The sequence below is a fragment of the Ranitomeya variabilis genome, chromosome 2 (genome assembly GCF_051348905.1).
Source record: "Ranitomeya variabilis isolate aRanVar5 chromosome 2, aRanVar5.hap1, whole genome shotgun sequence".
Classification (NCBI taxonomy): Eukaryota; Metazoa; Chordata; class Amphibia; order Anura; family Dendrobatidae; genus Ranitomeya; species Ranitomeya variabilis.
Genome location: NC_135233.1, coordinates 25,987,990 through 26,002,779, shown reverse-complemented (window position 1 = coordinate 26,002,779; position 14,790 = coordinate 25,987,990). Strand labels below are relative to the sequence as shown.

The 14,790-nt window shown below is 39.0% G+C and overlaps 1 protein-coding gene across 4 annotated transcripts in view; it reads right to left on the bottom strand.

Annotated features, from left to right (window-relative positions):
* Positions 1–14,790, bottom strand: part of CDC42BPA (CDC42 binding protein kinase alpha) — a 178,638-nt gene that overhangs the window by 94,091 nt on the left and 69,757 nt on the right. For all 4 annotated transcript variants that reach the window (XM_077282144.1, XM_077282141.1, XM_077282142.1 and 1 more), the window contains exon 4: positions 6,019–6,114. In XM_077282144.1, coding sequence (XP_077138259.1) covers positions 6,019–6,114 — 96 coding nt within the window. The remainder of the gene's footprint in view (positions 1–6,018; positions 6,115–14,790) is intronic.

The window sequence follows — 14,790 nt, the reverse complement described above, 5'->3', positions numbered from 1 at the left end:
CTCCTTTTCTCCTACGCCTCATTGGGGGACACAGGACCATGGGACGTCCTAAAGCAGTCCCTGGGTGGGAAACAATTAACTCCAATTGCTGCTTGTACCCACAAGTTACATATGCGGCACGGCCGCCTGCAAGATTCGTCTGCCGACGGTCGCATCTGCCGAGGCCGGAGAGTGAATATGGTAATGTTTTGTAAAGGTATGCAGGCTGGACCAAGTCGCAGCCTTACAAACTTGTGCTGCCGAAGCTTGGTGCCGGATGGCCCAAGATGCACCCACTGATCGAGTGGAGTGAGCCTTAATCCCTGCTGGGATAGGAAGACCTCTGACTCGGTAGGACTCTTGAATAGCCGAACGGATCCATTTGGCTATTGACGCCTTGGAAGCAGGAAATCCTTTCCTCGGTTCTTCCGGGAGCACGAATAGGGCATCTGACCTACCAAAAGACGCTGTCCGCGAGATGTATCTCCTAAGACCTCTCACTAAATCCAGTGTGTAAAGGGCCTTCTCGATGCGATGGACTGGTGCCGGACAGAGTGACGTTAAGACAATCTTCTCATTCATATGAAAAGAGGATACAACTTTCGGTAGAAAAGACGGGGATGTCCTCAAAACCACCCTATCCTGATGAAAATTCAGGAACGGAACTTGAGAGGACAGAGCCGCCAACTCGGAGACTCGTCTAATTGAGGTGACCGCAACTAGAAAAGCAACTTTCCATGAAAGAAGAGACAGGGAAACCTCCTGTAGAGGTTCAAAAGGAGCCTGTTGCAAAACTCAGAGGACCAGATTAAGATCCCATGGTTCCAACGGCATCCTATAGGGGGGCGCCCGATGGGAGACTCCCTGAATAAACGTCTTGACCTGTAATCTGTTGGCAATCCTGCATTGGAAGAGAACAGACAGGGCTGAGATCTGCCCCTTGAGAGAACTAAGGGCGAGACCCAAGTCCAAACCCGTTTGTAAGACCTGGAAAATGGAATGGATGGAAAAATGTAGAGAACGTCCTCGGTCGCTACACCATGAAAAGGAAGTCTTCCAAGTGCGATGATAGATACGCATAGACGTAGGCTTTCTAGCGCTGATCATGGTAGCTATGACTTCTGGAGAGAAAACTGCTTGGGATAGGACCCAGGACGTAATGGCCATGCCGGCAAACACAGGGCCTCTGAGTTCTGATTCGGTAATCGCCAGTGAACGTCGGCAACTAGTTGAACTAGTTTCGCGCACCACGGCCGGCGCGGCCAATCTGGCGCAATCAGGATTACCGGTACCCTCTCCGGTCTGATTTTCTTGATGACTCTCGGCAGGAGAGGAAGCGGGGGAAATATGTACGGAAGCCAAAAGTGATGCCACAAGAGCTTCTGCCCTGATGGCTGCCGGATCGTGGGACCGAGCCATGAAGTCTGGAACCTTGGAATTCAGCCGTGAGTCCATCAGATCCACGTCCGGGGTTCCCCAACGACAGCAGATCTAGTGGAAGATCTCCAGATGGAGAGACCACTCCCCGGAGTCGAGGCATTGCCGACTGAGGACGTCTGCCTCCCAATTGTCCACTCCCGGGATGTGAACCGCAGAGATCATTGAGCGGTTTTCCTCGGCCCATCGGAGGATGTGGCCTACCTCTGTCATGGCTGCCCTGCTGCGGGTTCCCGCTTGGCGGTTGATGTATGCCACTGAAGTGGCGTTGTCGGACTGAATCCTGATTGGGCGACCTGCTAGGAAGGGATGGAACAGGCGAAGTGCCAGCCTGATAGCCCGGATTTCCAAGATGTTGATTGGAAGGCGTGATTCCTGGGGGGACCAGCAGCCCTGAGCAGTGTGATGAAGGAACACCGCTCCCCAGCCTAAAAGACTGGCATCTGTCGTCACAACCAGCCAATGTAGTGGAAGAAAAGACCTCCCTTGATTCAGGGAGGATTTCAATGTCCACCACCTGAGAGACTGTCTGACCCGCTGGGAAAGGAGGAACCGACGGGTTCCTGTTCCGAACAGCCAGGAGGGCATGCTGTAGAGGACGGAGGAGTAGTTGGCCAAATGGAACCGCCTCCATAGCTGCTACCATCCTGCCGAGGACTCTCATACTGAAGCGCAGAGAGTGAGAGCGAGGCTCAGATCTTTTCCGGGGAAGAAGAACCAACCCCCGGGACGAGTCCAGTATCATTCCTAGAAAGGAAATTCGCTGAGCAGGCACTGGGGAAGATTTTTTTTTTTTGAAGTTGATCTTCCAACCCAGGCGAGAAAGGGTATCTATTTTGATGGCCACGGCTTCCTTGCAGGAGCGGAAAGAGGGGCCTTTGATGAGGATATCGTCTAAATACGGGAACGCCACCACTCCTCGGGTGTGGAATATGGCCACGGCAGCCGCCCTGACCTTGGTGAATAACCTGGGAGCGGTGGCGAGGCCGAAGGGCAGAGCAACGAATTGGAAGTGATCTTCCTGAACTGCGAAGCGAAGAAACCTTTGGTGAGATGGTAAAATAGGAATGTGGAGGTATGAGCCCTGTATGTCTATAGACGCCAGGAACTGGCCTTTTTCCATGGAGGCGATGACAGAACGAAGCGATTCCATCCAGAACCGTCGTTCCCTGACGAACTTGTTCAGCAGTTTTAGGTCCAGTATGGGCCGTATTGTACCGTCCTTCTTTGGAACAATGAAGAGGTTTGAATAAAAACCTTGAAACCTTTCGCTTTGAGGGACCGGAATAATCACTCTGTCTTTTCTCAGAGAGCTTATAGCTTTGAAGAACTCTGATGCTTTTGCCCTTGGAGGAAAAGACAGGAAAAAAACAGTTTGGGGGACGAGATAAGAGATCTATCTTGTATCCGGAGGACTCTAGATCGCGGACCCACTCGTCGTGAACGACCGAGAGCCACGCGGCACTGAAGGAAAGCAGGCGACCGCCTACTTTGAGGGTGTTCCCCGGATACCGCAGGTAGTCATTGTGTGGAAGGTCTGCCCGTTCTGGCGCCTCTGGATCCCGGCTGCCTTGACCTGCCTCTCCATGAAGGGGAAGGCTTAAAAGAGGCCTGTGAACCTCTGTCTTCGCGCTGTGCCCGGCCGAAACCGGGAGATGTGGAAGTAGAGGACCAGTTTGAGTTGTAACGAAAAAAATCGGGACCGAGCCTGTGGTTGCAGGTTCTGAAAAGGCTGAGAGGGTCTCTATTGTGGAAGAAATTTTACTCTTCCCTCCAGTGACGTCAGAAATTAACTGGTCGAGCTTTTCGCCAAAAAGGCGACCGCTCTGATATGGGAGAGAAGTCAATGACTATTTAAAAGTAGAATCCGCACACCAGTCCCTGAGCCATAAGGACCTCCGGATGATGATGGCATATGCTGCTGTTTGGGAAGTACAGTCAGCGGCATCCAGGGACGCTGTTACTACAAAATCTCCAGCTCTGGCTATCTGAGTAGCGAGGTCTGCTATCTCGGGGGGAAGATTGGTATTCAGTACTGCTGAAGACAAGACCTCAGCCCAGTGGGTCATAGCCTTAGCCACCCACGTAGCGGCAAAAGATGGAAAGAGTGTGGCCGCTGAGGCTTCAAAAGCTGAACGCACCATATTGTCGATCTGACGATCGGTTGTATTGTTAATAGAGGCGCCCTCCGAGGAGGATAAAAACAGATTTCGTAGCCAGGCGCGATACCGGAGGATCTACCAGGGGAGATTGTGACCAATCTTTTCTTAGATCCTGGGCAAAGGGATATTAGGACTCCATGGGCGTCTGCCCTGTGAATCGTTTATCTGGACGGATCCTGTGAGATTCAACAATTTGCTTAAACTCACCGGTTTATCGGTGGCGGCGGCGGCCTTCCTGGGGCTTCAGGAAAATGGCCACGGAATGCCGCGCGTGCGCAGATGGAGGTCGCGGCGGCCATTTTCCTGAAGCCCCGGGAAGCAGAGCACTCCATCTGCGCACCCGCGGCCTCAGGAAGATGGCCGCCGCCACCGATAAACCTCGGAATAGCACAGATCGCGCTCTTTTCTTGCAGTTGCGCAGTGCATTCGGCTATTGCGCATGCGCAAAACACTACGCCAACGCCGGGAAGATAAGCAAGAGGTGGGGGAGAACCAGCCATTTCATCACGCCCTTTTGACCAGACCTGTGTGATTGACAGCCGAAAACGGCGACTTTACTAAGGTATTTTGGCAGCAAAGGTGGGGAATCAGGGGATAATAAAGGCACTATTGTACAGCACAGCTCAGGCCCTATTGAACACTATTTTTACCTCATATTGAAAAAACGGGGTGACAGGTTCCCTTTAAGAAATGGCAGTTACCAGGAACAGTGGAGATCAAGATAAGGTCTGGAAGACCAAGCAAAATTTCAGTGAGCTGCTCATAGGATTGCTAGAGAAGCAAATCACAACTCCAGCTGGATAGGTAGCAATAGTGAGGGGAGGGCGCACAGGCCCCCTGCAGCTCCAGCCGAACACCTCCGAAGGAGGACAGAAACAGGAAAAGGGTGAAGCTCGGTCAAAGGAGAGCCGAAAGGAAACGGACACCAGAATGGGGTTTAAGCCATCAGCACAAATATGGCCTTCATGGAAAAGACATCAGAAGAAAACCTCTCCTGCGTCCTCACCATAAAATGTAGCGTCAAAGGTATGCAAAAGAACATCTAAACAAGCCTGATGCATTTTGGAAACAAGTCCTGTGGATCAATGAGGATAACATAGAAATCTTTGGCCACAATGATCAAAAGATATGTGTGGTCATGGTTTGGGGTTGTGTTGCAGCCAATGACACCGGGAACATTTCATGGGTGGAGGGAAGAATGGATCCAGTGAAATTTTAAAACAATTCGAGATGCAAACATAACACTATCTGTAAAAAAGCTGAAGGTAAAAAGAGGAAGAGGATGGCTTCTACACATGGATAATGATCCTGAACACAGGTCACAATCCACAATAGACGACCTCAAACAGTGCAAGCGGAAGGTTTTACAATGGCCCTCACAGTCTCCTGATCTGAACATCATTGAAAATCTGTCGCTAGACATTAAAATAACAGAGGATGCAAGGGCGCTCCAGGAATCTCACACAGCTGGAGGAACTCTCCAAGGAAGAACGGATGAAAATCCCTCAAACAAGAACAGAAAGACTATTGTCAGGCTACAAAAAGTGTTTACAAGCTGTAATACTTTCAAAAGGGGGCGCTACTAGGTGCCAACCATGCAGGATGCCCAAACTTTTGCATTGGCAAATTTTCCTTTTCCTAAATTTTAAAATGTAAAAGATGAAAATCTGGAAATGTGTCATATTTAACTTCAGGCCTTTTAGAGATTATTTCATCTTCAACCGCACATTCAAGCTCTTGCCACCTCCTGTCGCCTCCAGCTCAAAAATATTTCCAGAATCCGTCCTTTCCTCAACGCTCCGTCTACCAAAACGCTTGTGCATGCCCTCATCATCTCCCGCCTTGACTAGTGCAACATCCACCTCTGGCCTCCCAAATTGGGAGACAATGAAGAGATTTGCAAAGGGGGATCGGGAGAGTAGAAAGGAGAGAGATTAATTGGCCGGGCAGCAGAGTTAAGGATGGACTGGGGAGGTGCGATAGTGTTAGAAAGTAGGCCACAGAGGAGGATGTTGCAGTAGTCAAGGCGGGAGATGATTAGGGCATGCACAAGCGCCAGTCTGCCTTTGTTAGTTTGTCTACTGTAAGTAATATTTGCATGTAACCCCTTCTCATGTACAGCACCATGGAATTAATGGTGCTATATAAATAAATAATAACTTGCTTAACTGTTCACAATAACAGTAACTTTATACATGGGTGACCAAACTTTTACATGCCGCTGTTTGTTAGAAACTTGTAGAACTTGTATAAGTGGATAACATCTGTATCACTACTCGCATGCAGGTAACGTAGAAGTGAGGATCCCCCTTGTAAGCTCACATACATTGCTGCATCTCAGAACTGGCGGGCTTGTCTGCCGTGTTGCATTGTGGGATATGTAGCTTTCACCTGTTTTCTCTGCCTCTGATTTTGGATGCCAGTGACAGGGAGAACTCACCAAGTAGTTATCGTCCTGGAAGGCATAGTGCAGGGTCGTGATCCACTGGCTGTCACCATACACCAAGACGTCCCTTTCTTCCCGGAAACAGGCTGTCTGAGGGGCAGAAAGTGTCAAAGTCAATGAGCAGTCCACAAAGAAAGTCACTTATGGAAAATATCAACAATTCTCTCCCCTCCAAAGTTTACACCCGACTTTGAACATTTGAGGTCACATCTAAAATTTTTAAAAAGTTGAGTCGCTTAGTAAATATATCACAAACTCCGGAGCATAATTCACCATTCTACAGGCTTCAGAGCTGAAATCTCCTGGCATTTCCTGCTTGTTCAGTGTCTTCAAACTCTGATCTTCCTAGATAAAAAACTTTTCCCCTGCACTTTAAAAATCAAAGCTTTAACTTGCTGACTGTTTCTGATGTTTCTCAGCAGAATCATGAATGCAGCTCTGCCTGCTTGGTTATAAATTTTAACGATTTTCCACCCATTTTGCAGGAATTTTCCTGGCGGTTGTCTCAAAGCTCTAGTTACATTACCGACTTCTGCTCTCATCGTTACCAATTTTCCATGTATTTTTCATTATTTTGTAAACCGAAACTTATTTTTTTTTGCATAAGTCAAAAAGTGAGCGGGTCGCATGAAGCTAAAAGTGCTCATATATGACAAATATCACCACTATCTAAGGTGTATGTGGGTCACAGAAATCTCCCTACAACAGAAGATTTCAAGGGAAGAAAGATCAGGTATATCGTTTTCAACATGCACCATCCGACGGAGGCAGGGCATCTGCAGACGGGTCAGGCAGTAGATTATTTCTCTTAATTAAAAACACGTCTACACTATTAGGGGACATGAATGTCAAAGTAGGGAGCCCAAATTCTTACATGGCCGGTCACTCAATTGGACCAGGCTCATCGGAAAATACAATTAGGTTTGCAAATATTATTAAAATGGAACTAAACACGGCAGCCACAAACAAAACAAAACAAATAGTTTTCCAAAAATGTGACTTTTCGAAAATAGAGCTTTTCTGAAAGGCCAGCGCGGCCAGAACACATGTGCAGCGCGAGAAGGAAAAGTACAAGAGTGCGTGGAATTTCTGCAGGAACTCTTAACCTCTCTGCTGAGAGCGGCTACATTTCAACAAGGTTATTCTTGGCAAAAAAGGAGTCCGTAAAAGGGACAAGTGAAGAAGAAGGGTTTTTTTTTTATATATATATATATTCTGAAGAAACAAAAAGTTTATTTTACTTTGAAACTCACGTTGTAAATACGGCCAAAATAAATGTGTTTTGGACAGAAAACCCGAAACTTGTGAAACGCCAAAGGGGGTGTAAAACCGCCATAAAGTGCAAGTAAATAGGCACATAATGCAAGCAACCTGTTCTCCGTATAAAAGTAAAGAATATGTTTCAGATTCTGGAGTGTGGAAAGAACTTTAGGTGGCAAGCTGGTTAAAAAAACAGAATTTAGCTAAATAGCATTTTTTTCCTGTTCCCTCACGTCCATAGGATGGAGAATAGGGTTTATAACCCCACACAACTCAAACATATAACTACTATAATACTGCCCCTATGTACAAGAATATAACTACTATAATACTGCCTCTATGTACAAGAATATAACTACTATAATACTGCTCCTATGTACAAAAATATAACTACTATAATACTGCCCCTATGTACAAGAATATAACTACTATAATACTGCCTCTATGTACAAGAACATAACTACTATAATACTGCTCCTATGTACAAGAATATAACTACTATAATACTGCCCCTATGTACAAGAATATAACTAATATAATACTGCCTCTATGTACAAGAATATAACTACTAGAATACTGCTCCTATGTACAAGAATATAACTACTATAATACTGCCCCTATGTACAAGAATATAACTACTATAATACTGCCTCTATGTACAAGAATATAACTACTATAATACTGCTCCTATGTACAAGAATATAACTACTATAATACTGCCTCTATGTACAAGAATATAACTACTATAATACTGCTCCTATGTACAAGAATATAACTACTATAATACTGCCCCTATGTACAAGAATATAACTACTATAATACTGCCCCTATGTACAAGAATATAACTACTATAATACTGCCTCTATGTACAAGAATATAACTACTATAATACTGCTCCTATGTACAAGAATATAACTACTATAATACTGCCCCTATGTACAAGAATATAACTACTATAATACTGCCTCTATGTACAAGAATATAACTACTATAATACTGCTCCTATGTACAAGAATATAACTACTATAATACTGCCCCTATGTACAAGAATATAACTACTATAATACTGCCTCTATGTAAAAGTATATAACTACTATAATACTGCCCTATGTACAAGAATATAACTGCTATAATACTGCTCCTATATACAAGAATATAACTACTATAATACTGCCCCTATGTACAAGAATATAACTACTATAATACTGCCTCTATGTAAAAGTATATAACTACTATAATACTGCCCTATGTACAAGAATATAACTGCTATAATACTGCTCCTATATACAAGAATATAACTACTATAATACTGCCTCCTATGTACAAGAATATAACTACTATAATACTGCTCCTATATACAAGAATATAACTACTATAATGCTGCCCCTATGTACAAGAATATAACTACTATCATGCTGCCCCTATGTACAAGAATATAACTACTATAATACTGCCCCCTATGTACAAGAATATAACTACTATAATACTGCCCCTATGTACAAGAATATAACTACTATAATGTTGCCCCTATGTACAAGAATAAAACTACTATAATACTGCCATATGTACAAGAATATAACTACTATAATACTTCTCCTATGTACAGGAATATAACTACTATAATACTGCCCCAATGTACAAGAATATATCTACTATAATACTGCCCCTATGTACAAGAATAAAACTACTATAATACTGCCATATGTACAAGAATATAACTACTATAATACTTCTCCTATGTACAGGAATATAACTACTATAATACTGCCCCTATGTACAAGAATATATCTACTATAATACTGCCCCTATGTACAAGAATATAACTACTATAATACTGCCCTATATACAAGAATATAACAACTATAATACTGCTCCTATGTACAAGAATATAACTACTATAATACTGTCCCTATATACAAGAATATAACTACTATAATACTGCTCCTATATACAAGAATATAAATATTATAATGCTGCTCCTATGTACAGGAATATAACTACTATAATACTGCCTCTATGTACAAGAATATAACTACTATAATACTGCTCCTATGTACAAAAATATAACTACTATAATACTGCCCCTATGTACAAGAATATAACTACTATAATACTGCCTCTATGTACAAGAACATAACTACTATAATACTGCTCCTATGTACAAGAATATAACTACTATAATACTGCCCCTATGTACAAGAATATAACTAATATAATACTGCCTCTATGTACAAGAATATAACTACTAGAATACTGCTCCTATGTACAAGAATATAACTACTATAATACTGCCCCTATGTACAAGAATATAACTACTATAATACTGCCTCTATGTACAAGAATATAACTACTATAATACTGCCTCTATGTACAAGAATATAACTACTATAATACTGCCCCTATGTACAAGAATATAACTACTATAATACTGCCTCTATGTACAAGAATATAACTACTATAATACTGCTCCTATGTACAAGAATATAACTACTATAATACTGCCCCTATGTACAAGAATATAACTACTATAATACTGCTCCTATGTACAAGAATATAACTACTACTATACTGCCCCTATGTACAAGAATATAACTACTATAATACTGCCTCTATGTAAAAGTATATAACTACTATAATACTGCCCTATGTACAAGAATATAACTGCTATAATACTGCTCCTATATACAAGAATATAACTACTATAATACTGCCCCTATGTACAAGAATGTAACTACTATAATACTGCCTCTATGTAAAAGTATATAACTACTATAATACTGCCCTATGTACAAGAATATAACTGCTATAATACTGCTCCTATATACAAGAATATAACTACTATAATACTGCCTCCTATGTACAAGAATATAACTACTATAATACTGCTCCTATATACAAGAATATAACTACTATAATGCTGCCCCTATGTACAAGAATATAACTACTATCATGCTGCCCCTATGTACAAGAATATAACTACTATAATACTGCCCCTATGTACAAGAATATAACTACTATAATGTTGCCCCTATGTACAAGAATAAAACTACTATAATACTGCCATATGTACAAGAATATAACTACTATAATACTTCTCCTATGTACAGGAATATAACTACTATAATACTGCCCCAATGTACAAGAATATATCTACTATAATACTGCCCCTATGTACAAGAATATAACTACTATAATACTGCTCCTATGTACAAGAATATAACTACTATAATACTGCCCCTATGTACAAGAATATAACTACTATAATACTGCCCTATGTACAAGAATATAACTACTATAATACTGCTCCTATGTACAAGAATATAACTACTATAATACTGCCCCTATGTACAAGAATATAACTACTATAATACTGCCTCTATGTAAAAGTATATAACTACTATAATACTGCCCTATGTACAAGAATATAACTGCTATAATACTGCTCCTATATACAAGAATATCACTACTATAATACTGCCTCCTATGTACAAGAATATAACTACTATAATACTGCTCCTATATACAAGAATATAACTACTATAATGCTGCCCCTATGTACAAAAATATAACTACTATAATGCTGCCCCTATGTACAAGAATATAACTACTATAATACTGCTCCTATATACAAGAATATAACTACTATAATGTTGCCCCTATGTACAAGAATAAAACTACTATAATACTGCCATATGTACAAGAATATAACTACTATAATACTTCTCCTATGTACAGGAATAAAACTACTATAATACTGCCCCTATGTACAAGAATATATCTACTATAATACTGCCCCTATGTACAAGAATAAAACTACTATAATACTGCCTCTATGTACAAGAATATAACTACTATAATACTGCTCCTATGTACAAGAATATAACTACTATAATACTGCCCCTATGTACAAGAATATAACTACTATAATACTGCCTCTATGTACAAGAATATAACTACTATAATACTGCTCCTATGTACAAGAATATAACTACTACTATACTGCCCCTATGTACAAGAATATAACTACTATAATACTGCCTCTATGTACAAGAATATAACTACTATAATACTGCCCCTATGTACAAGAATATAACTACTATAATACTGCTCCTATGTACAAGAATATAACTACTATAATACTGCTCCTATGTACAAGAATATAACTACTATAATACTGCCTCTATGTACAAGAATATAACTACTATAATACTGCTCCTATGTACAAGAATATAACTACTATAATACTGCCCCTATGTACAAGAATATAACTACTATAATACTGCCTCTATGTACAAGAATATAACTACTATAATACTGCTCCTATGTACAAGAATATAACTACTATAATACTGCCCCTATGTACAAGAATATAACTACTATAATACTGCCTCTATGTACAAGAATATAACTACTATAATACTGCTCCTATGTACAAGAATATAACTACTATAATACTGCCCCTATGTACAAGAATATAACTACTATAATACTGCCTCTATGTAAAAGTATATAACTACTATAATACTGCCCTATGTACAAGAATATAACTGCTATAATACTGCTCCTATATACAAGAATATAACTACTATAATACTGCCCCTATGTACAAGAATATAACTACTATAATACTGCCTCTATGTAAAAGTATATAACTACTATAATACTGCCCTATGTACAAGAATATAACTGCTATAATACTGCTCCTATATACAAGAATATAACTACTATAATACTGCCTCCTATGTACAAGAATATAACTACTATAATACTGCTCCTATACACAAGAATATAATTACTATAATGCTGCCCCTATGTACAAGAATATAACTACTATCATGCTGCCCCTATGTACAAGAATATAACTACTATAATACTGCCCCCTATGTACAAGAATATAACTACTATAATACTGCTCCTATGTACAAGAATATAACTACTATAATGTTGCCCCTATGTACAAGAATAAAACTACTATAATACTGCCCTATATACAAGAATATAACTACTATAATACTGCTCCTATGTACAAGAATATAACTACTATAATACTGTCCCTATATACAAGAATATAACTACTATAATACTGCTCCTATATACAAGAATATAAATATTATAATGCTGCTCCTATGTACAGGAATATAACTGCTATAATACTGCCCCTATGTACAAGAATATAACTGCTATAATACTGCTCCTATATACAAGAATATAACTACTATAATGCTGCCCCTATGTACAAGAATATAACTACTATAATACTGCCCCCTATGTACAAGAATATAACTACTATCATGCTGCCCCTATGTACAAGAATATAACTACTATAATACTGCCCCCTATGTACAAGAATATAACTACTATAATGTTTCCCCTATGTACAAGAATAAAACTACTATAATACTGCCATATGTACAAGAATATAACTACTATAATACTTCTCCTATGTACAGGAATATAACTACTATAATACTGCCCCTATGTACAAGAATATATCTACTATAATACTGCCCCTATGTACAAGAATATAACTACTATAATACTGCACCTATGTACAAGAATATAACTACTATAATACTGCCCCTATGTACAAGAATATAACTACTATAATACTGCCCTATGTACAAGAATATAACTACTATAATACTGCTCCTATGTACAAGAATATAACTACTATAATACTGCCCCTATGTACAAGAATATAACTACTATAATACTGCCTCTATGTAAAAGTATATAACTACTATAATACTGCCCTATGTACAAGAATATAACTGCTATAATACTGCTCCTATATACAAGAATATAACTACTATAATACTGCCTCCTATGTACAAGAATATAACTACTATAATACTGCTCCTATATACAAGAATATAACTACTATAATGCTGCCCCTATGTACAAGAATATAACTACTATAATGCTGCCCCTATGTACAAGAATATAACTACTATAATACTGCTCCTATATACAAGAATATAACTACTATAATGTTGCCCCTATGTACAAGAATAAAACTACTATAATACTGCCATATGTACAAGAATATAACTACTATAATACTTCTCCTATGTACAGGAATATAACTACTATAATACGGCCCCTATGTACAAGAATATATCTACTATAATACTGCCCCTATGTACAAGAATATAACTACTATAATACTGCCCTATGTACAAGAATATAACTACTATAATACTGCTCCTATATACAAGAATGTAACTACTATAATACTGCCTCTATGTAAAAGTATATAACTACTATAATACTGCCCCTATGTACAAGAATATAACTACTATAATACTGCTCCTATGTGCAAGAATATAACTACTATAATACTGCTCCTGTGTACAAGAATATAACTACTATAATACTGCCCCTATGTACAAGAATATAACTACTATAATACTGCCCCTATGTACAAGAATATAACTACTATAATACTGCTCCTATGTACAAGAATAAAACTACTATAATACTGCTCCTATGTACAAGAATATAACTACTATAATACTGCTCCTATGTACAAGAATATAACTACTATAATACTGCCTCCTATGTACAAGAATATAACTACTATAATACTGCCCCTATGTACAAGAATATAACTTTTATAATACTGCCCCTATGTACAAGAATATAACTACTAAATACTGCCTCCTATGTACAAGAATATAACTACTATAATACTGCTCCTATGTATAAGAATATAACTACTATAATACTGCTCCTATGTACAAGAATATAACTACTATAATACTGCCCCTATGTACAAGAATATAACTACTATAATACTGCCTCCTATGTACAAGAATATAACTACTATAATACTGCTCCTATGTACAAGAATATAACTACTATAATACTGCACCTATGTACAAGAATATAACTACTATAATACTGCTCCTATGTATAAGAATATAACTACTATAATACTGCCCCTATGTACAAGAATATAACTACTATAATACTGCCCCTATGTACAAGAATATAACTACTATAATACTGCCCCTATGTACAAGAATATAACTACTATAATACTGCTCCTATGTACAAAAATATAACTACTATAATACTACTCCTATGTACAAGAATATAACTACTATAATGCTGCCCCCTATGTACAAGAATATAACTACTATAATACTGCCCCATGTACAAGAATATAACTACTATAATACTGCTCCTATGTACAGGAATATAACTACTATAATACTGCTCCCTATGTACAAGTATATAACTACTATAATACTGCTCCTATGTACAAGAATATAACTACTATAATACTGCTCCTATATACAAGAATATAACTACTATAATACTGCCCCTATGTACAAGAATATAACTACTATAATACTGCCTCTATGTAAAAGTATATAACTACTATAATACTGCCCTATGTACAAGAATATAACTGCTATAATACTGCTCCTATATACAAGAATATAACTACTATAATACTGCCCCTATGTACAAGAATATAACTACTATAATACTGCCTCT